The sequence below is a fragment of the Microtus ochrogaster genome, unplaced genomic scaffold (genome assembly GCF_000317375.1).
Source record: "Microtus ochrogaster isolate Prairie Vole_2 unplaced genomic scaffold, MicOch1.0 UNK5, whole genome shotgun sequence".
Lineage (NCBI taxonomy): Eukaryota > Metazoa > Chordata > Mammalia > Rodentia > Cricetidae > Microtus > Microtus ochrogaster.
In genome coordinates this window covers 157,451-181,163 of record NW_004949103.1, presented here as the reverse complement: position 1 = coordinate 181,163, position 23,713 = coordinate 157,451, and the positions used below count along the sequence as shown (strand labels likewise).

The 23,713-nt window shown below is 49.3% G+C and overlaps 1 protein-coding gene across 1 annotated transcript in view; it reads right to left on the bottom strand.

Annotated features, from left to right (window-relative positions):
* Cfap99 (cilia and flagella associated protein 99) overlaps window positions 1-23,713 on the bottom strand; it is a 45,659-nt gene that overhangs the window by 14,353 nt on the left and 7,593 nt on the right. Inside the window, exons 3-12 of the mRNA XM_005366025.2 lie at window positions 22,632-22,760; window positions 14,359-14,503; window positions 13,336-13,430; window positions 10,298-10,410; window positions 8,776-8,953; window positions 6,218-6,298; window positions 5,955-6,029; window positions 4,569-4,640; window positions 4,258-4,346; window positions 490-694 (exon numbers count right to left, since the gene is read on the bottom strand). Of these exons, the coding sequence (XP_005366082.1) occupies window positions 490-694; window positions 4,258-4,346; window positions 4,569-4,640; window positions 5,955-6,029; window positions 6,218-6,298; window positions 8,776-8,953; window positions 10,298-10,410; window positions 13,336-13,430; window positions 14,359-14,503; window positions 22,632-22,745 (1,167 nt within the window). The 5' untranslated portion in view covers window positions 22,746-22,760. The remainder of the gene's footprint in view (window positions 1-489; window positions 695-4,257; window positions 4,347-4,568; window positions 4,641-5,954; window positions 6,030-6,217; window positions 6,299-8,775; window positions 8,954-10,297; window positions 10,411-13,335; window positions 13,431-14,358; window positions 14,504-22,631; window positions 22,761-23,713) is intronic.

The window sequence follows — 23,713 nt, the reverse complement described above, 5'->3', positions numbered from 1 at the left end:
CTTTGTAGACCAGGCTGGCCTCGAACTCACAGAGATCCGCCTGCCTCTGCCTCCCGAGTGCTGGGATTAAAGGCATGCGCCACCACCACCCGGCTCAAGGTGGACCTTTTGAGTTTAAGGCCAGGGCTACACAGAGAAATCCTTCATCCAAAATAAATAAATAAATAAAAACACAAACATTCACAGGGAATCTACTCAGAGAAATGCCCTCCAAGTGTGGTCTTTGAGCTTTGTTCTCAGTGGGACACATCCAAGGAGAGACAAAGCTGAAATCTAGACCTGGGTGGCCTCTGGGAAGCAGCAGGAATACCATCAGCACAGGTAATGTGAAACTCTCATGGACCCCTGGCTGTTAGGATGAGGATAAAGAAACCATGTCTCCATGTAGGTCACTGTGGCTGGCAGGCTGTAGCCAACCACAGCATAGGTACTTGATTTCTCTGCTCAAGTCCCACTGTGTCCTGGCCACTCCCACACAGTGTACATCACCTCCTCCTTCTTCTGGTTGGCCTTCTGCTTGTTTTCCTGTATGAGGTTCTGCCGGGCCAAGATGGCCTCCTCGTGGCTCAGTTTTCCTTGCAGCCGCCGGCACTCGCTTGTGGCTAGCTGCTTCTCCAGGTCCTTGGCCAGCATCTTTTTCTGCCACTCGAGGAACTCGGAGAAGTCCCCAGCTCCATCTACAAGCTTATCAACTCTAGGGGAAGGGAGACAGACGTGCAGCTGGAATCCTCGTGATCAAGACCATTAGGTCATAGGTCCTCTCAGGAGGGGACAGCCTCAAACAACATTCAGCCCTACTGCTCACTCACAATCACATCTGCCTGTCTCCCGTGCACACTGTCATCTCCTCACCCTCCTTCCGTCACTTTTCTGTCCACTCTTGCTCTGTCCCTGTCTGTCCACCACGGCCCATGGGTGGAGTCCTAGAAGCAAGGGTGGTCAAGTGGAAGGGACCAGGTATTTGCCAAGTCTTTCCCTACCCTGGTCTGTTTTCTCACTCACAGAGCAGTGATTATCTCTATAAAATGGAGCCATGAGCCTGACATGGCCCTGCTTGCCTTCCCCCCACCATAGCAGGACCAGAGATTGCTCATGACACTGTGACATGCACCTAGTTTTCATCCCCATTTCTTGCCATACAACTGGACACCTAAAACACTTGAGAATTTCTAAGTGTCTTTTTTTTTTTTTTTTTTTTTTTTTGGTACCTGGAGGGACAGCCGTGGGTGCTGGGAACTGAACTCTTATATTTTTGGTTGTGAGCCTAGCCTTTAACGTTTGAGTCAACCCTCCAGGCCCCAAGTGTCTTTCTTATGCAAATGAGCGAAGCACAGACAGGTAGTCTCTGGGCGCCTCCAGCATGGGGCTGGTCACCAGAAAGACCCAAGCAGGAGCAGAATTTGGAAGTTTCCGTTTCACCCTCAGCGTTGTCCAGGAAACTGGACAGGAGGGGAGGTAACTGCGCACACCAAGAATTTTGTGAATCACACAGATGTCAAATCCCCAAGTAACATAAAGGTCAGGGTTCACATGAGTTTCTGGAGAACTGAGCAGGTGGAGGATCCTGGAGGCTGGTGATTGAGTGGGGTGTAAGGCTCTGAGCCTAGTTTCCTACTCTCTGTCCAGGCAGTTCTTCTCTGTGCCCTCGGTCAAGCTTTTTACAGTGAATTGCTATTTGCAATTAAGCCTGACCCCAGGTTCTTTGAGCTTCTGTAGCCAATTAATCAAATGGGGGAGGGACGCAAGAGAGACAGTTTAGTGTTTTTTTTTTTCCTTTTTTTTTTCCTTTTAGTTTTGGTTTTTTTCAAGATAAGGTTTCTCTGTGTATCCTTGGCTGTTTTGGAACTAGCTCTGTAGACGAGGCTGGTCTTGAACTCACAGAGATCTGCCTGCCTCTGCCTCTGGAGTTCTGGGCTTAAACCACTGTCTGGGTGAGATGTTTAGCTTTTAAATTGCTGTTCTATCAGGAGGATTGAAGTTCACATCCCAGCTCACAAGAGGCAGCTCATATTTACTTTATTAATTCTAGCTCCAGTGTATCTTCCGGCCTCCTCAAGCACCTGCACACACATGTCCATATACGCACAGAGATGTGCATCTTAAATGGTAAAAAATAAGTCTTAAACATGAAAAAAGAAAGGGGTTATGAAAGGCCAGCTGGACTATGACTGAAAAAGCATGGGATAAAACCGGACTCTCTGAACATGGCGAACAATGAGGGATGATGAGAAGCCAAGGACAATGGCACGGGGTTTTGATCCTACTTCATGTTCTGGCTTTGTGGGAGCCTAGCCAGTTTGGATGTTCACCTTCCTAGACATGGACGGAGGGGGGAGGACCTTGGACTTTCCACAGGGCAGGGAACCCTGACTGCTCTTTGGACTGGAGAGGGAGGGGGAGAGGAGTAGGGGGATGGGAAGAAGGGTGGGAGGAGGGGGAGGGAAATGGGAGGAGGGGGAAACTTTTTTTTTCCTTTTCTCAATAAAAAAAAAATAAAGGGGTTATGAAACCCCAAATTATATATGTTTGGTTAGAAGCACAGTTAAAACTACCTGGGGACCTGAGGGTGCTGATTAGTGGTAGGGGGCGTGCCTGGTATGCTCAAGGCCCCAGATTTGATGCCCAGCATTGCAAGAACAAAATGACACATACAAACAACAAAACCTATTTGATGATTACAATTGGCATCTTGGGGTAGACAGTCTTGAGGACAGAGCCCTTGCCTTGCGGCATTTACCATCCCCTCCAGGTAGATAGTGCCACAGCAGAACTGAATTAGAAGACACCCAGATGGTGTCTATTGCTGTAGCAAGCTTACAGGCTGGTGAAGGGACATCTTATGATCTGGTTTGAGAAAGGTGTTGTTGAGTGAAAGCATGGAGCAAACAGTAGGACTGAGTTGTGTGTTCTTGCTCTGAAAGAGCTGGAGTTCCTTGTTCTGTATAAATGAGAATGGACCAAGGGGAGTCAGCCACTTGCTAGTCAGGTCTACACTAACACAGGGATTGATTCCAAGATTCCACGGGAAGGCTTGGGTGTTAGCGGTGAGGCATGGCCCAGGTAGCTGAAGGCATGAACCGATGTGCAGCAGAACAAGGGAAATTCAATACTGTTTTACTGTCATGAGAGGCTGAGGGCAAAAATGGTAGTGACCTTCCCCAGTCACACCTCATCCTGGAGAGGACAGGCGGTATGAGCTGAGCCACTCCTACTTTTGGAACTGAACTAACAGAAGCCTGAGAGTCCTGAGAGGCTTTCATGACTGAACTGGAGAACAGTAATAGGACAACACCTTCCGGGTCACACATCCTTCTCCTGTGAGGGATGTGTGTTCAAAGATGGGCAGTGGACTGTGAAGCTGTCAGATCTGGACTTTGTCTTCGGCTGCTTGTTTGATTGTTAGCTGGCCATGCCTAAGTAGCTTTGAACTGCGTGGGTCACCAGAAAGACCAGGACAAAACCTGGACCCAAGTGCTGGGATCTAGGAGGGCACAGGGAAGACTGCTGAGCTGATTCCACGAGGCCAGCATTGTCGCCAACCACACCTACTCCCCCCAGGACTCCACAACATGCAAATGCAAATTCGCATGAGCTCTTGGACAGCTCAGCAGACAGAATCTTTAGAGGGTGTGCACCTCGGTAGAGTAGGGTGACACCCACAGGTTCTCCTATAGGCTCTACACATCTCTCCAACAAACTAGTAGATTAAGTAAGTGTGCCCCTGAGTTCCGTGAGCTGTTCTAGAAAGCGAATCAAACCCTAGGAGGGGACTTGAAACCTGATTTATATTCCACAGGCCTAGGAAAAGCCAGCTGGGAACTGCAATTAGCACCTTCAGGGAGAGGTCTTGGGGATGTAGCCCCAACCCCACCAGGTCTGGTGCTGTCTCCAGAGAGTGCTGAGCTGCTGTCCACTGTAAGTTTTGCTGACTTGTGGAGAGAAATTTGTTGCTGAGAACTTAGGAAAAACTGAAGTGGGTTTTGCTTGTTTATTTTGAGACAATGTCTTTCTGTAGCCCAAGCTGGAATAGAACTCTCCATCTTCCCACGTCAGCCTTCCAAGAGCTAAGATTAATATGTGGGCCACCATGCCATGCCTTAACCTGGCATTGCTTGTGTTTTCCTCAATGAATTCAGTGCCTCCCCCTCCTCTCTGCTGAGCAGCTTGATGACAGGCTCTTATTCTAGGCTTTTCTCTTGAGGTCAATACCCTTGAGGGTGGAAGGGAAGGAATTAGATAATGCCATCTGCCCCTCACCTCTGCAGTTCCTTCTCCACCTGCCGCTGGTATAAGGCCCCTTCTCGAAGGATGGTGGCTGTATTCAGCTTGACCGGGAAGTTGTTAGACTGTGGCAGAGGGGAGGAATGGATGGTAGGTGTCTCAAAAGCAAGTGTCCTGCTATCAGCCATCAAACCTTTCCAACTTGTCCCCTGCTAGGCCCTCTCTACTTCAAGGGTGAAGCTGTCTGTGGGTCCCTTGCCTCCTCCAGCTCCCATTCTTAGAGCCTTACTTGAGTCAGGCAGTTGGGAAGTCTGAAGGAGAAGTCTGATAGGCCAGGAGGCCCTCACCTTGTAGAAGGTCAGATTTGGAGTCCTGCGTATTCGGGGTGCAGGTTGATGCTGCTGCTGCTTCTCCAACTCCTGTAAATCAGACAGAGGTAGTCCGGCATCTGTGCCTGCCTAGTATCCCTGGAAAGGTCGCCCATTCCCTTCTGTCCTCACTCTGGCTACCTATCCACATGTGCCGACCCTGGCCCCTCAGGATAGCATTCTGTCTTCCATTGCACTCTAAGCCTTGCCTGGGTGCTTAACCTTCTGGGTAGGAACAAGGAAAGGAAAGGGTCTGCTAGGCCTAGGGACCGTAGTCATCAGATAGGATTGCTGACTTCCTCAGGATTCAGAATCCCTTTCCTCTGCTATCCCCCAGGGCTGAGTTATCCACTGCCCTGTTCCCTTTTCTTGGGCTGAATGCCTGCCCCATGCATCTTGCTGTCCCTTGATAAAAGTTGGTGAGACCTTAAGTGCCAGTTTGGGGGGAAAGTCCACAAAGGCCGCCATCAGAGCCCCAAACATGCTGCTGACTAGAATACATGGCCCTGGGACTACCCAGCTGTTAGATCCTGTTCAAACAGCTGCCCCAGATGGCCCCACTCCTGAAGGAGTTTCTCTTTCATTTATTTCAGAAAGAAGGCCAGAACTTCTTTCTGATGGTCCCTAGTCACCCAGTCTTTTAATTAATTAGTATTTTTGAGAAAGGGTTTCTCTGTGTAACAGCTCTGGCTGTTCTGGAACTTGCTTTGTAGACAAAGCTGGCCTTGAACTCAGAGAGATCCACCTGCCTCTGCCTCCCAAGCACTGGCATTAAAGGCATAAACTACCACCACCTGTCTATTTTATTTTATTTTTAAGACAGCGTCTTACTATTTAGTTATGGCTGGCCTGGAACTCACTATGTAGACTAGGCTGGGTCAAACTATAAAAGATATGGACTATCTTTGCCTTCTGAGTGCTGGAATTAAAGGTGGGTATTGCTACAACCAGTCTTTCTTGTCTTTCTGTGTGGGTTTGGGGAGCTGAATCAGTGGGTAAAAGCCTTTGCTGCTGAGTCTGATGTCTTATGTTCAATCCCTGGGACCAAATGGTAGAAGAGAAACACTTTCTGCAAGCTGCCCTTGGACTTCCACAAGTGTGCTGTGGCACATGTGGTCACAGGCAAGGATGACCTGAAGTACTGATCCTTCAGTCTCTAACTCTTGAGTTAAGGACTACATGGGATTACAGGCATGTACCACCACACCTGACTTATGTGGTGCTGTGGATGAAGCCCACAGGTTCATGAATGCCAGGCTACACTCTATCAACAGAGCTACATCCTCAGCCCCAGAAGGAAGAATTTTATGGCATATGAAAAATGCTACCATAAAGACTGGGCTCACCCCGGAGGCTGGGCATTACCTGTGCTTGGGGATCCTTGTGTAACCGGGGCATGGCACACCGTAGCTCGTCCATGTTCGCTCTCAGCAGCAGCTCCTGCCATGATACCATGCTGTTCTTTCCCCACCGGCAGTAACCCAGGGTCCACAGGCCATTGTGCGTGTGTGTGTGGGGGTTGATGGTAGAATGAGTGCACTATGCCTAAGGTCCCCAGCCTTCTTCCCTTCCCCTGCTCTTCATAGCCCAATGGGGTGTCTAGGGAAACAGGGGCCCCACATGGCCACCTCAGCATTCCGACGGTTGTATCTTTTGATCATTTGCAGAAGTTGCTGCTCCTTGGGCTCCTGGTAGGTGCTCTGAGGGACCTGGTGGAGGGGCAGAGAGGAAAGCAAGTCTGTGGTTAGTGACCCATAGGGTAGACGGTCAGACAGGCAGCAGGTATTGGGGGGTAGGGTAGACAGAGCTGTAAGGCCAGGGCACTGAGGGCAGGCCATTGTTCCAGATGAGAAGCCATGGTGTCCAAGGGGAGGCAGCCAGTTCTTAGGACAGAAGGGGTAGGCAGAGGGGTCAGAGAGTGCCGTACATTGTTAAAAAAAAAAAAAAAGGCAAGCTGTCTGTGCTATGAAGGGACCTTAAGTCTTTGGCCTGTTCTCCAGGTCATAGTCATAGTCCCTGGAGGAGCTGTGTCCATCACGGAGCAGGTGAGGAGCCAGTCTGGTCACCCTTGAGCCTGAGATTCCTAAGCCTGTCTCTCCAGTCCTTGCCTTCCCCTCTGCATGTTTCAAAGAGATGGCTAAGTCAGCTCATCCAAACCTAAAACCCTCCTCTTCTTCTGGCTGCCCTGCCCCAGGCTTTGATGACCCTCACTGGGGACCCTCGTGCTCTCTTTCACCAAGGCCTTCCCCTGTGGCTGTGTCCCTCACACCCAGGGCCATCTCCAGTCTTGCCCACCTGCTTTAAAAGGTTTTACCAAGGGCCTGTTTTCTTGGCTTCTTTCTTGCTGACAGTTAGGAGGAGCTATGTTGGTTCCAGCCCACCTGAGAATGTGTCACTCACACTTTCTGGTTGTTCTGCTTGGCTGAAGGACAGTTTTGCTTGTTCCCTCACTATGACATGGTAGACCTTCCCTGAGCCCACTTCTATATTGACAAAGCCTGTGTCCTCCATGCTCTGAGTCCATACTGGAAGGCTATATCTCCTTCCTCTCCCTCCCCCATTGCATTGTGACCTCCCCTGGCTGCCCACAAACTTGGGGGGGGGTGTAGAAGGACACTGCCCGAGACTAGAGCGTATTTTTGGCTCATTGTCTATGCCTTCAGGCACCCATAGCTCCTAGGAGGTGAAAAGGAGTCCTGGCCACGGGTCAGAGCATGGAAGGTGTTGGACGCAGGCTTTGCCAATACAGAAGTGAGCTCTGGGAAGGTCTACTATGCCATAGTGAGGGGACAAGCACAACTGTCCCTCAGTCAAGCAGAACAAACAGAAAGAGAGGTGGCTATCGGGATTAATTCTTGAGGAGTTGGCACCAGAAATATCAGAGATCCTGCAGATGGGGAAACTGTGGAGTTGCTTAGCAACAAAGCCGCAGTAACCTATCTACCCATCCATACATCTGATTACTTATCATCTATCCACTACCCATGTATCCATTTATTCATCTATCCCTGCAACCATCTACTCATCCATCCATCCTCTACACACATTTATTGAATGCCTTCTCTAAGCCAGGACTTAACCACCTGTGCTGGAAATACGGCGTGAATAAAATGGAGGAAGAGCCAGGCCATGAGCAGATCCACAGATTGTAAACATATGGAGAAAAGATGGGTCAAGAAGAAAACTGGGTGGGGGACTCAGCAGAGCTTCTGGAATGAGAGAATTTTCATTGAGACCTGAAAAATGGAGGAACTAGGGTGAGATGTGGGAGCCCCAGGGCCATCTCTTCTCACTCCTCTATAGTCCTTCATTCTGTGAGGACCAGGTTGACCCAGGAGGCTGAATCCAGTGTTAGAGCTTGCGGAATCCACAGTCTAGTCAGGATTTAGCACTCAGACAGTCTGAGCAGGACCAATCAGACTTTTCTGAATAGCTCTTGTCCCAATATATTCTTTCCTGTCCTAGACAATGAATGTACAATGTAGACACAAGACCTGGATTCATTAAAAAAAAAACAAAACCAAAATGAGATTAAGTTAGTCTAAAGATGAAATTCCCTTTCAGAGGAGACTAGAGTAGAGGCAGTCACAGAGAAACAGAACTGGAACCCTGATCAAACTATATCTGAAGCCTATTTCTACTTTAATACTGGTGATCTATTGTCTAAGCAAGTTGGCCTGTAGTTTCCTGTTACTGGCAGTTCAAAGCACCCTGACTGATAAATCAGAAACAAACAGGAGATAGAGAGGTTCTCAGTAGAGGAGACAGACAGAGTAGGGGCCAGGCATTCTGGGACTCAGGCAGACAATCCTGACCAAGCCTGAGAAGCATATACACCGTGTTTGTCAAGCATACTATCTAATGGGGAGGGTGGGTGCAATGACTAATGGTGAGCTCTAAGCATTATCCAGGCAGGTCTAAACCATGGCTAGGTAGTATCACTTAGCACCTCCTGATTGGGTTCAGAATGTGATGGCCTCTGGATCAGCCAACTTCCTTCTCTGTGTAGGTGTGGAGGGTGTGGGGGGTGGGAGGTGTATTGTGGATCACTGAATACTACTGGGTGGTCCAGTACACCCTTGACCCTGGAGGAGCCCTGCTGTCCAATGAGGCCCCTACAGTCTGTTCTCCCCATCTGAACATCCTGCTGGTACAGACCCATGCTCAGCGCAAATGCCCAACTCACAGGCTTTGGCTTGGCCACAGCGGGTACAGGCTCAGGCATTGTAATGGCACGGGGCTTTGGCACAGTCAGGTTGAATTCCTTGGGCTCTGTGACCTTGGCCTTGGTCTTCAAGGGAGGAATTTGATCGGTTGGCACTCCCTCCAGTTGGTTGATCAGCTCCTGGACCTCTGGCTGCCATCTTGAAGGCAAAAGTGGAGAAGGCGCTAGAGTCGCATCCTAAACAGGTCGCTAAGAAGCCGGCCCCTGGGATCCGAAGGACCCTTAGTGTTTGGCTGTCCTTCAGGGTGAGGTGATGGTGAGCAGGTGACTTTTCCTCACTAACTTGTGAGTCAGTTAAGACACACTTTTCAGTACATGCATCAAGGTTCCCTTTGCACAGATGAGGAAACTGAGGTCCACGGGATAGGGGAGCTGGGAGGCTGAGACGCCCCCACTTCAGGGATGTGGAGCTCTCTAAGGATGAGCAGGAACTGGCGTCTGAAGCTACTACAGGTGGTGCATATGGTACTGACGGAGGTAGCTGGGAACAGGGAAAAGAAGCTGGCAAAGGGAAAGGAATGCTCTGTAGCAGAACTGTTGGTGACAGGTGCAGGGAACAGTGGGGGTGGGGCGAGGGCCACATTCCCCTAAGGGACATCCAACTGTCCTTGTGTTCAGCCTCAAGGTCCCGTGGAGCAGGGATTTCAGATGGGTCTTGATAGGTGGCCCAGAGGTCTAGGAATCCCCGTTTCACTTTCCAGGTCTTGAGTGGACCCAGGCTATCGTGAGCAGCCTGTTCAGAGTTTCCTCCTGTCAGGCTCCTCAAGGGGAGATGCATGGCTTGAAATGGTTTCAGACTCCCACCTGCCTCTGCCTCCCGAGTGCTGGGATTAAAGGCGCGCACCACCACCGTCTGGACTCAATTCTAGAACCAGGACTACACAGAGGTAGAGAGGCTGCCCTGAGGTCTAACAGCAAAGGGTTCTCATCAGATTATGCCTGGACTGAGCCTCTAGCTTCAGGGTAGGTGTGGGGAAGCAGCTGTAGGCCTGTGCTGAGGCTGGTCCCAGAGACGGTTGTGGTAAGTATGGAAATAGCACACAGCTGTCTCCTCATTTCGGGGAGTTTGTCCTAACTGCTAACAGTGGGGATCATTTGGGACAGGAGAGCTCTCCTGGCAAAGGAGTAGCTCTGAGGAACCCCACTACAGGGCCAAAGCCTCCTACACGTAGCTAGCACACAGACAGTGTACTTGGGTCCAGCCTATCTGCCCGTCCCCAGGAAGAAAGATATGAGGTTAACCCAGTCCTCTCAGAGGAATCTAGGAACTCCACACTGTATCCTGCTGTCCCTGCCACAGGCTGTGGTAGGTAGATCCATTGCATCTCTGGCCTCTCACCCTGACCTGGGTCATGATCTGGCCTCTCACAGAGCTTCCATGAGCAGGAAGGGAATGAGGAGGGCCCCCCCCCCCCGCCCGAGACACCTGGAGTAGGCACCAGACAGTTTTCAGAGACCTAATATCCTGCCACAGCTGACCCACCTCATCAGAGGGTCAATCCAGTTCTCCTTTACATGGGATGTTTCATAGATGAGGCTCCACTCGTCCTTGATCCATGAGCACAAGTTTAAGGGGTTAAAGAAGAACCTGAGGAACTGAGGTAGAAAGTCACTGATCACCTCGGCTGTGGCTCAGACACCACCCACTGATGCCCCAGAACAGGCTGTGACATTCAGGGGGTCACACATACTGCAGGTGGACATTTATCCAGCTTCCAGGCCTGGAAGGCCCTTTGCTCCACTCCTGGGTAAGAGGCTACAGGGACACACAGAGGGCTGCCTGCCTCCTACCCTGCCTAAGTCCAGCGGGATGTCTAATGCTGGGAATGTAATAATGTCATTTTCTGTCCCTGTAACCTTGTCACTATAGCACTGCAGGGCTCGGGCTGGGAAAGCCCTAAGCTCTGGAAGGTGGGTTATCATCTGACCATTCACAGTTGCTGTTTGACCTCAGCCCTGAGACTGAGGCAGTCTCCAAAGCCAATCAGAAGGGACAGTCAATGGCCCTGGGGCTACAGTTATGCCATTATCCTGTTTGCAGGATCCAGGGACCACATCAGAGCCCAGGAGAGCTCTGTAGTGACACAAGAAACACAGCTGGTACTGGGAAGCAGGAAATGTATTTGGGAAGTGACCCTGGAAGTACACGGCCAGTTGAGAGGACAACGGCGAACAAGGCTATGACCTCCCAGTGTGACTCCTGTCCTCATCAGCTTCATCCTCACCTATCTCTTGTGAGGATCAATTCCTTGTGGCCTGCAACCCTATTCCAAACAGAGCAGCATTTCTCAACCTGGGGGTCATGACTCCTTTGGACGTGAGGGTCGAGGGTCACCTAAGACCATCCTGCATATCAAATATTTACATTACAATTCATAACAGTAGCAAAATTACAGTTATGAAGTAGTAGCAAAAATAAAGGGTTGCAGCATTAGGAAGGTTGAGAACCATGGTTCCAGAGCTTTCCACAGTTCCCCGCTTGGCAGGCAGCCTGCCCACTTTCATCACCTACCTCTATAGCCTCTCATCTTCTCAGTCCTTACCCAGGGCCAGGGTCCTATCACCCACTTCCTAATCTCTCAGCTGTCAGTCTTGGCACCTGAAGGGGAAGCTGGCCTCTGTGGCTGGCCTCTGGGGTTCTCACCTCCTTTGTGCTGGTCCAATCCCATTTGGGTGCGTCCTAGCATTCTTTCTATGCTCCTGTTCATCCCCACATCTTCACACCAGCATCTCAGCAGGGTCAGGGCCACTGTTCTCATTGGGATGTGGGGGCAGAGATCCTGCCAGAGTGGGGGAAAGGACTCCCTGTGCGGCTAAGAAAACCCTGACTTGGGGGGAGGGCTAGAGAGATGGCTCACTAGTTACAAGCATGTCCTGCTCTTACAAAAGACCAGAGTTCAGTTCCTAGAACCCATGTTGGTGTCCTACAACTGCCTGTAGCTCCCACTCCAGGGGCACCAAGGCTCTCTTCTGGACCCTGAGGGCACCGACATGTGCACATATCTACATCGTGACACATGCACACAATCAAAAACCAATAAAACATTGGTTGGTATTGTGGCATATATCTTTAATACCAGAAATTGGGAGGCAGAGGTAGGAGGATCTCTGTGAATTTGAGGCCAGTCTGGTTTATATATTGAGTTCCAGACCAGTCAAGACTACATAGTGAGACTCTACATAAAAAGTAGCCTTTGGCCATCTGGAAGGTTCTTATTACATGAGTGTGGGGTGACTTCGAGCTCTTCTGCCTGTGGTCTTGGAGGAATGGGCAGCGTCCCCAGTGGAGGCTGCCTTCCAAGCAACCTGGGCTGTGATACTTTCTGCTGTGTCACTCCTAACCACAGCAGCAGCAGCTAAGACAGGCCACCGTGGTGCCAACAGCTGGATCTTCATCTTCACCTGGCTTCTTTCTAGGTCTCTGAGGCAGGTAGAGGGACCCTTCTGGGCCCAGAATCACCCAATGGGGCATGGAGTATGGAGTGGACAAGGGGAGGCCTTGTGTCAGTCACCAATCAACCTCTGCAGCTTTGCTCCCTGGAGTTTTCTTTTTCTTTGGAGCCCACACAGGGTAAGGAAATATTCCACATTTATTAATTTATTTATTGTTTTTTTTTAAAACAGGGTTTCTCTGTAACTTTGGAGCCTTTCTGGAACTCACTCTCTAGACCAGGATGGCCTCAAACTCACAGAGATCCACCTGTCTCTGTCTCCCAAGTGCTGGGATTAAAGGCGTGTGCCACCACCCTCAACAAGGGAATATTATAAGATGATCTTTAGCCTCAGTCTTTCCCCCCTCTTTTTCCTTCTCTGTATCTTTCTTTCTCTCCTCTTTCTCTCTCTTTTAACTATGAGACAGGGAGTCAGGCTGGGCCTCCTAACTCAGCCTCCCAAACTGTTGGGATTATAAACCACAAGGCCTGCCTCCCATGTGGGTTTTCTGAGCTGTCGTCACAAGCCTCCAGAGCTCCCTAGGCTGGTCAGTGACCAGGAACTGGCCTGGGGTCACTGTTCTTTTCCTGAGAGCAGTATGTGATCTACACCCCAAGCATCTGTTGAGTCAGCACTGCGGGACTCAGTGTAGGAGGCAAGGTGGAGGTTTGCTCAATAACCCTTACGGATTCCAGCACAAGGCAGCAAAGCCTGAGCCAAGTGCAGAACTCGCCAAGTGCAGAACTGGCCAGAGCAGTCCCAAAGCATCACTGAGAAGATGCCATCAATTTTAAATTCCTTGTCATAAAAATGAAGCCTTTGCTTCAGATAATTCTAATTGCTTATCCATCATGGGGTATGAGCAGGTAGGAAAGCCGGTCCTTCATAAACCAACCAGATAGTCAGAGATAGACAACATTGTACTATACAGGGCTGTCAGATGGTATTAAGCAGAGAAAAGATGAACCTGCCAGTTTCTCTAGCTAGAGGAAAAAGTGGGATCGATCAGATGCACATCTGGCCCCAGATTCTTGCCTTCCTGGTTGGTAACCTCAACCGCAGTACTGTGTTGGGGGCAGTGGCACTCACCTTGCAAGTCTTGCGCACAGGCTGGGATTTGATGATGCTGCAGAAGAGCTGGAAGCCGAGCTCATCCAGCTGGAACATGGCCAGGTAGCATATTACTGGGGAGAGAGCTTGGTGTGAGGAGTGCCCAGCTGCCCTGCAGAGGGGCTCTGTGTGTGACCTTGGGAGAATTCTGCAGCTGCTGAGAGTCTTACAGGCCCCTTATTCTGTCAGGGCACACAAGGACAGGCCCATATGGCAACTACCACTTCATGTACAGTGATTGTAGAACTAGCCACTAGGGGCTTTTGGCTTCCACACACATTACACTGCATTTGGTTAATTCTCAGAAATCCCAGAATTTCTCTGGGCAAAAGTGATATCATCTTTAGTTTTGTCGATTTTGTGAGCTGAGTCATTCTGAGTCTTTGGGGATGGAAGCTTCTCTGATGAGGCTGTGTTTCTGTCTCTGAGCTAATGAGGGTCAGCCCAGTTTTGCATCTGTCTCAGCCTACCAGTGTGCATAGCCCTCAGCTCTCTACTCCTGGGTCAGCATCAAGGCCGACAGCAGATTCTATGTCTCTCTACCCTATGGTAGCACCAGCCACTGCCCACAATAGTCACCATGTTCTGTGAATGTGGACAGTGGTCAGAGGTGGCTCTCATATTTAATCTTTCCTTGGATGATCCAGACTACCATATGCCTAGTCTCTCCACAGGTCACAAACAAACCTCAGGGGCATTCTCTTCCAGCTAAGTGGCTGGGGGTGGGGCAAAGGCTGCACTCTGTTCTCAAGACCCAGGTTTCAGTTTCCCCATGAGACAATATATCTAGCCTGGGCCACATACTTATGGGTACATGAGAACCAAGTGAGAGAAAGAGCAGCAGAAGCATGAGGAGCCGCCTTCTGTGTCTAGAAGCTTGCCGCTTGTTGGCCTCTTTCAAGTCAACCTGTCAAGGTCTGTGGCTAGTTTCCTCTCTAGTCCCTATCTGGAGTGGGCAGCAGGCCTGGGCCTCATGGACATGTGGGTAGTGAATATACGCACCCTCAAAGAGGCTGTAGTCAGCCCACAGGCAGAGCCGACCATCCCGCACATAGAAGGCATCCACCACGATGGTCAGTAACTTCTGGTATTCCAGGCAGCCAGACAGAATCTCCAAAACAAAGGCAAGCTTTTGGGGGTTCAAAGTCTGGAAAAGAAAGCCAGGAGAGAGCCCTCAAGAACCATGAGATCAAGGCCGAAGGTAGGGGATAGACACTCCTACATGGCCAGTTCATTCAGCTCTCCTAGAGCAGTGGGCAATGACCACAATGACAGGACCCCACAATGGCAGGACCCCAAGGATGAATGAGGACAAAGTGGGTGCAAAGACAAAGACACAGAAGGACAAGCATTATGCAAATATTCTTCTATAAGAGGATAGGCGAATCCATAGAGATAGAAAGAATGGCCAGCAAATGACAAAGGAGGGTATGGGGAGCCAGGCAGCTGCTGTTTCATGGGGATAGAGTTTCAGGTCAGAAGGTTAGAGGGCTATGGAGATGCATGGAAGTGATGGCTACGCAGTCCTGTGAATGTGCTTTGTGCCACTTGAAAACAGTTAAAATGGTCAAAATTTATGTCATGTGCGTTTTACCACAAGGAATTAAAAGGAAATCATATAAAGGTTTTCAAATGAAGAAATAAAACATTATCCAAAAGAGTGATGCATGATCAAGGGAAATCTGTGAGAGCTTCTCCGGGATAAAAAGCAGGATTGGAGCTCCTAGGCAGCAGTAAGAATTATGGTCCCTTGGCCAAGCACGGTGTTGCATGTCTTTTAATCAAGGCACTTGGAATAGAGGCAGGCGAAGTTCAAATCCATCTGGTCTACCTGAGATCCAGGTATATTAGGGAGACCCTGTCCTGATTGGGGGGAGAGAGAGAGAGAGAGAGAGAGAGAGAGAGAGAGAGAGAGAGAAAGAGAGAGAGAGAGAGATTGATTGAGAGATACATACATGATATAGACAGACAGACAGATAGACAGACAAATAGACAGAGATATGGATTCTGAATTTCTGAATTCTGTCTCCTCTGGGGAGGGAGCTGGTCAGGCAGGGTAGGGCAGGGCTGACCTTTCTCACACTTTCAAACAATTTGGTTTTGTGACCAGTGTCAAGACTTTCTATCACTGTGATTAAAACAAATCTGACAAAAAACAGTTTACAGGGGGCTGGAGAGATGGCTCAGCAGTTAAGGGTACTGACTGCTCTTCCAGGGTGTTAAGTTGGGAGCATAGCCTCCAGCCCCTGGCTTGGAAGTTGCATTGCTCTGGAGTCCAAATCCCAGCATGCCATAGGGTATTTAAGTGAACTCCTAGAGGAGAAACACGTGGTTTTCGGGTCTGCACGGGCTCCCTGCTGTCCTGTCTCCCTGCCATGAGCTCGGCCACCTGAGAGCATCTTACTTAATAAAACGATGGGCATTTAGATTTGGTTTGATTCGACCTAATTAGATTTTTTTTTTTTGCACCGGCAGAGCTGCTCTTTTTCTTATCACAGGGAACCTGGGTTCAAATCCCAGCACCCACATGCAGCTCACTACTGTTTGTAACTCCAGTAACTGATACTCTCACACAGACACACCTGCAGGCAAAACACCAATGTACATAAAAGTAAATAAACTTAAAAAAAAAAACCAGTTTCTAGGTAGAAAAGATTAATTTGGTTCATGGTTTCAGAGGTGGTAGTCCACAGGTAGCTGGTTTCAGATTAGAGGGAAGCTGATCATCATCTCATGGTGGCAGGACGCAGAGAAGGCTGGAGGCAGGGATATATCCTCCAAGGCACCCTTTCAGTGACCTGTTTCCTCAAGCTCCCACCAGCTCTGAATAATGCTATCAATGAAGCTGTCCACTGACAAAACCAGAGCCCTCAGGATCCAACCACTTCCCTCCGAACACTGCACTGGCGCAAGACCTTCAACACAGGAGCCTTTGGGGGACAATTCAGACCCAAATGATAATATGACCTGTGTGTGACACATGCTAATTATTTTATAAAGTAATTAATTTTTTAAATTAAGGTTTGAAAAGTAATTAAGTTTCGTTGGAGAAGGAAAATGAGTATTATCTGCTTGAACCAGCACAGCGCTGAGAAACTTGGTGAGACACTTGCTGCTGAGCCTTTCTGGAAAAGCAATTTGGAAAACAGGTTTTGAGAGCTTTATTTTTGTGACCCTTTAACAGAGTAAGTGTGCTTCAGGGAACTTAAGGAAGCCTCCCAGAACACAGAAAATGTTCACGTGCCCTCACTGGGGAAGAGGTCTAAGCAGCACTGAACAGGAACAAGGGTCCATCAGCAGGCAACCAACAGGTCAAGCATCATTGCTGCATCCTTCATACCAGTACGATGCAGCCATTAAAATGATGCCATGCTAAGATTTACACGGGGATGACAAAAGAGCACCACCCACGGCAGAACCACGGGCTACGACTTTGGTGGCCGCAGAATGTATCTGCCACTCCTCTCTGCTCCTCTGCATTCACACTTCTCTAATAACTTCAGAATTCGTGAGTTTTCCACCGCTGGCTACCCCTTTTAACAGATCCTGCCTCTGTCAAAGTACTTTCCAGAAAGGCTGCATCAAAAAGCCTTACAGCAGCCGGGCAATGGTGGTGCACACCTTTAATCCCAGCACTCAGGAGGCAGAGGCAGGTGGATCTCTGAGTTTGGGGCCAGCCTGGTCTACAGAGTGAGTTCCATGACAGTCAGAGAAACCTTGTCTCAAAAATAACAACAAAAACAAAACCAACAATTAAAAACAAAAAACCCTCTGAGTTTCCACAGCACCCATTTAAGGAAAAGTATCTCTTTTACTATTTTTTTGCAGTGCTAGAGATTGGAAATGCACTCTAGCTGAGACACACACCTCTACAGATAAACACTGGTATCTTAATGATTTTAGTTTTTAAATTACATGTAAAAATTATTTTGTGGGGGGCTGGAGAGATGGCTCAGTGGTTAAGAGCACTGACTGCTCTTCCAAAGGTCCTGAGTTCAATTCCTGGCAACCACATGGTGGCTCACAACCATCTGTGATGCGGTCTGGTGCCCTCTTCTGGCCTGCAGACATACACACAGACAGAATATTGTATGCATAATAAAAATAAATAAATATTTAAAAAAAATTATTTTGTGTGCACGTGCATGCGTATGTGCACTCCTGTGTGCAGGCATACATGACATGGCAAACATGTGGAGGTCAGAAGACAACTTAGGAATTGATTCTCTTCTTCCAGCATGTGTGTCCTTGGTGTCAGCCTCAGGTCATTGGGTTTGACACTATGAACACCTTCACTCACCAAGCCATCTTGCTAGCCCAGCCCTATTTTAAGGTTTTTGTTTTCTCTCCTCCCTCCAAGACAGAGTTTCTCTGTGTTACCCTGGATGTCCTGGAATTCACTATGTAGACAAGGCTGTCTTTGACTTTACAGAGATCCATCTGCCTGCTTCAGCCTCCCAAGTGCTGGTATTAAAGGTGTGTGTCACCACCATCTGACTCATTTTTTTGTTTTTTGTTTTTCGAGACAGGGTTTCTCTGTAGCTGTGGAGCCTGTCCTATAACTAATGCTTATAGACCAGGCTGGCCTCAAATTCACAGAGATCAGCCTGCCTCTGCCTCCTGAGTGTTGGGATTAAAGGTGTGCACCACTACCACCCAGTTAATTTTTTTTTTATGTTAGAAGAATAACAGGGTAATAGAAGAGTCTGCAGATCCAGGACACATCCCAAGTCATGACATAGTTTCCCTGTGAGTGTCATTTCTGGTACTGCCCTTGCTTCCCAGGACTAGAAGGAGCCTGAAAAGGCATTCTTGAGCCTGCTTGCTAATACAACAGAGTGTGCAAAGGGACACTACCTTACGTTTGCTTCCCTGATACCTACAGCACTAAGATGTGCCTGTTATGCACAACGGCAGCAATGCCAGGAGAGGTTCCCTGCAGGGACAGCCCTGGAGGAACTGGGCTGGCCCCTGCCCCTCCACCCTTCCCCAGACTCTCAGCACAAGGTTCTAGCTGGAGTCCCAGCCTGTTTCCCAGGTTCCTTTTGGAACACATCTGGCTACAATATTTCCACTGGCCACCATTGTTCTCAGCTCTGCTGCTATTCTTCCTGACATCTTAACTTTTCCATAAGCGAACACCTTGGGCTTTTCCTCCATGATTCACAAGTACTCCCAGGTGACCTGGTCCAACTTCAGGCTGAGAATATGCTGGCCCTGAAATGTCCCCATCACCAGTCTGTACCTCTCCCTGCACTCCAGAACCCTCTACCTGGCTGTCTGCTTGGCCCTCTCACTTGGAGACAAGCGTATGTCCACTAAGGGCTCTGCTGTTGGCCTCCTGAGATTGACCCATGTTTCCAGTGCTCAGGCTTTGGCCTGATATCCCAAGTGCCCTTTCTGTTTCTCTTCTCGTCCTCCTTGATCTATCTGCCTTCGGTCCAGATACCTAGAGGCGTTAGAGTCCTGTTTCCCAGCTGATTCCAAATCCAGGAAGGTTGATCGTGAAGGCTAACCATCATACCCCCTCTTCAAAGTTTCTCACAGTTCCTAGAGTTCAAGAGAATGGTGCCAGCTCCTGCATGGCTTCCAGTAAGGGCTTCATGCTGCTCCATATATGGCAGAGAAGAGGAGGGCACCAGGTATGTACAGAAATTAAACACAAGAGCTAGCCTTGCTTCATAGTAACATACTCTCTTGTTAAGGCCAGGACAAGAACTCACTTGGGGAGACACATTCAGTCTTGAGGGCTTCACCCCCAAGGACTGAATCATCTCTCCCAATGTCATCTTCAAACACTGTGGTCCTGAGGAATTCAGCTTCAGCATGAGATTTGATGGGGAAATCACCTTCACACTATAGCGAAACTTTTATATTAGTATGTGCAATGGATTCTCACTTATATGTACTTTTTACATAATTTTTACTTATTATTTGCTAGATGCAAACCAAGCTTCCTGAAAAGTCCCTAGAGAGAACCAAATGCTACTCTCTGCTTCAGTCCTGGGACTGGCATTGAGGGAGACTTTTGCTGAAAACAGTTTTGAGCCATGGAAAACACTGGATATTTTAATAAATATTAATGTGGGACACATTTCCTGTGTGACATTCTGTCTTCCTTCCTTCCTTCCTTCCTTCCTTCCTTCCTTCCTTCCTTCCTTCCTTCCTTCCGGGTTTCTCTTGGCCTTCCTGGAATTCACTCTGTAGACCAGGTTGATTTTGAACTAGTAGAGATCCCCCTGCTTCTGCCTTCCAAGTGCTGGAATTAAAGGTGTGCTCCACCACCACCCAGCTATTTTTTTTAATTTTTATTTTATGTGTAAGTGTGTTTTGCTTGTATGTATGTCTGTAGTACACCATGCACATGCAAGCACTGCCTATGGAGGCCAGAAAAAGGCATCAGATGCCCTGGAACTGAAGTTATAGATAGTTGTGACCTGCCACGTGGTGCTGAGAATTGAATTTGGGTCCTCTGGAAGAGCAGCCAGTGCTCTTAACCACTGAGCAATCTTTCCAGTCCTCTCTCATCTAAACTCTTGTACAAGCTCCATTAACTTCTCTCTTCCTCTTCTGGCTGCTTGCCCCAGAGCTATCCAGCTGCCTATGCTTTTCCTTTTAGTCCTGCCCTGCAGGATCTTTCTATGCTCTTTCCCTCTTGTCTACAGTCTGGGCTCTGCTCTGACCTTTCCCTGCTTACATCCAACCTCCCCATGGGCCAGCTATATAAGCTGAATAGCCAGGTCTGAATAGCACACAGGCCTTGTTGGACTTCATGTCTACCACTCTCAGTCATAGGCAAGAGCCTTGTGCTCCTGGGGTCTCAGCTTGGTAGGTCCCTCTGCCCAGGAAGCCCCATCCCACTTCCAGGGATCTGTTGCTCCTCAAAGTCAGAGTTGTCCTCACTGCTTGGCTACCTAGCGTGCCTACGGAGCCCATGTGCCCTCTCCTTTGTCCCTAGTCCCAGGTGGATTCCCCAAGTACTTAAGCATAGCCTGTTCTTGCCAGGCAAGAGGCTTCTGAGCACAGGGAGAGCCAAGGTGGTACCCAGGGACTGACCCCACCTGAGTCCACTTACAAAACTCAGCCCTAGATCAATGCATCAGTGACTTTATGCTTACTCCAAAGAGTTGGTAACTAATTAGGAGTCGAGACAGAAGCCACAGGCTAGGCCGCCAGAGCTGCCAGGGTACTTCACACTTGAGTGGATGGGATCCCTTTACTCCTGCAGTCTCCCTGAGGCCCAGCCAAGTTGGCCCAGGCAAACCCAGGCTACTGCAGCTGGATCCACACTGCACAGCCAGCTATAAGCTAGTTTCATCTTCTCAGACAGCGGTTCCAAATAAGGATATGTCCACACTAAGAAGAGCCTAGGGCACCACGCACTTAGGCAGTCTGCCCACCACATGCTTGCCCTGAAGCCTTCTGTCAGCCTCTGCCTAGTGGTCTAGGGGTTGTACAGCTTTCTGGCAGGTGGCATCTCCAGCCTTGACCTGGTGGTCAGTATATTCCAGTGAGTTCTGGCAGCAGGAGATGAAAGTGTGTTGTTAAACTGGGTCAGTGCCCAGGCCCCCATCCACCTTGGCTTCAGAGGGACTTTGGCAGAGCCTGAAAGGACCAACATCTGAAGCGGGAGTTGCGTCTCCACTTGAGATGGAACTCAGCTTCCCGGGTATGTCAGCTCCATCCACTGTTGCCAACTTGCTGGGTTGCATCGGAGTTCTAGGCTTCTCGTGGAAAAGGCACACAGATGGTCACGACTTTGTGATTTTCCAAGTGACAACTAGGACTCATTTACAATTAATCTATTTTTTGTTAATGGAAAAATTGTCTCAAACCAATTATGAGAACTAAAACTCAGTTTTCTGTGGTCACCAAAGAGTAATGACAATGACTTCCCTCTGCCTCGCTTGAAAGAAACGGCCCTTCTTTTATCAAGGCCCTGAATGGCTTCGCAGCCCAGGGAGTACGCTGGGTGTTCCAAGTGGGTGGCGATAGCAGGACTGGCAAGGGCAGTGGGAGCAACAAATGGACTGTTCAAAAAACACCAGGAAGGCAGTATGGCTGGTGGAGGGGATGCGAGGATGGGTGGAGAATGAGGAGGGCACAGTGGAGCTGAGGGGCTCTGCAGGGAGGATAACTACTGTGTCACATCTGTGGGGCGATCAGGAAAGAGAGGCGAGAGGGAGCTTCGGCAGTGAATAGGATGATGGCTAGACCAGGGCTGACGCGGGGGTGGGGGCAAGTGCAGGCCTCACCTGGGCCAGGCAGGGCTTGATGACTGAGCTCTTAGTGGATACTCATGGGAACCTAGAGGACATACATCCTTAGATGGCGCTACTTAGACATTTGTGCTCTTTACCATTGGATGCGAGAGTCTAAGGTTGGGGAGAGGGGTCTGTGCTGGAGCAATTAGCAGGTGGGGTGACTTCTGAGTACCTTGACAAAGAGAAGTCAGAGCCTCCGGGGGTGGGGAAGGGGACTCAGAGCGGTGTCCAGAGAGCCAATCAGAATGTTGCAGTGCTGGTGTGTAGATAACAATGGGGCAGAGTCTGGAGCTGCCAACAGAGAGTCTGCTGGGGGAGGGGTGTGCTTTGGAGAGTTAACCATCCAAAACTGTCTTGGAAGTACAGCTGCCATTGTGACAGGCTCAGGTTGGACATTGCAGTGATACGCTATCCCTGTCTGTCTCTCTCTTACCTTCTGCAGGGGGATACACTGCTGTTTCTATTTTGGATGTCTCTGCTTCCAGAACCTTGAGAACAACGTTCTGTAAAATTTCCCCAGTCTCAAGCATGTTGTAGCAATGCTCAAACATTGAACTGGGGTCTAAGGGAGGTGGACAAGCACCAGGTGGAGGCACTTAGGGTCCAAGGCAGTTAGGTCTTTGAGAGGGCCCAGACTCTCTCCCGGAGTTCTCATCGGCTGAGCACAATCCATCAAGAACTGTGTCCATAAGCAAGTCCCTATTTCCCCCACTGTTGCTGTCCACACGGTCACAGCTTTCCCTGTGTGGGGACTGGGCTGCTTCTCCTAATGCACCATGGGAGTTTTGTAGCTCTGGGTAGAGCCAGGTCCCATGTGCATTCAGGACGCAGGGAGCCCTCTCATGGCAAAGGGGTGCCTCCACAAGGACCACCAGTCTTCTGATGGAGTGCCTAATCTCATACTTCTCCCCACAGAAAAGAATGGATCTCATGCTGTTTGCTGGAAATGTCAGGTGACACATGTCACTGATGTGGTCTCCCAAGAAACCCCAGTGGCTACCCTGACCCTACCTGCTGTAAGGAGGCAGCTGCCGTCTCCAGGAACTGTTCGGGATTGTCCTTCTCAGGCTTAAATTTGTCAAGTTGCTCTATTACAATCTCGATGCATTTTTCATAGTAGGTCATCTTTTAGGCAGAGGCCTGAAACGAACCCACACAGATCACATCACCCATGACCTCTGAGTGGCCAGTTTGGGTGTTGGCTGAAGTGGTTGCAGGACCCTTACCCACCCCAGAAGGATGTCCCTGAGGGTTCTGGGTTTGAACCGTGAGAATTTTGGAGGTAGGGTTTGGGCTCAGGTGAGCTCAAACACACTACTTGGTTAGTTTATCTCAGGTCCTGGCAACCCAAGTGATCTGTTTGGTCGTGGCAAGCCCACTTCAGGTCGCCTCTTAGCTCCAGCCTCTGCCCTCTCTGCCCTACACCCAGGGTTCCATGGCATCCACCAAAGCCCAACAGCCATGCTGTGGGTGGGGTGACCTCCAGGAGGAGCTCAGGTCAGAAAGCAGGCCTCTGAACATCCCCCAGTCCAGCTGGGAGGGGTGGCTAGTTTTCAGCAGGCTCTTCCCAGAGCAGGTGTAGAAGACAGAAGAATCGCGGAAGGCTGTGGAGTTCCCAGGAGCTATGCCATGTGAATAGCAGGACCCATGCTCACAATACAATAAATGAAATAAAAAGAAACACTCAATTAAAATAAAAAGGACATAAACTGGAGAAGAAGGTCTGAGCACTAGCATGCATTCCCCCTTCGTGTTTACTGATTGTGGATCTGATGTTACCAGATGCTCCAAGCTCCTGCTGCATCGACTTCCCCACCATGAAGGGCTGTATGTTGGACTGGAAGATAAACAAACCTTTTCTCCCGGAAGTTGCTTTTGTTAGTAATTCAATTTCTTTCTTTCTTTCTTTCCATGAAGGGCTGTATGTTGGACTGGAAGATAAACAAACCTTTTCTCCCGGAAGTTGCTTTTGTTAGTAATTCAATTTCTTTCTTTCTTTCTTTCTTTCTTTCTTTCTTTCTTTCTTTCTTTCTTTCTTTCTTTCTTCCTTCCTTCCTTTCTTCCCTCCCTCCCTCCCTCCCTCCCTCCCTCCT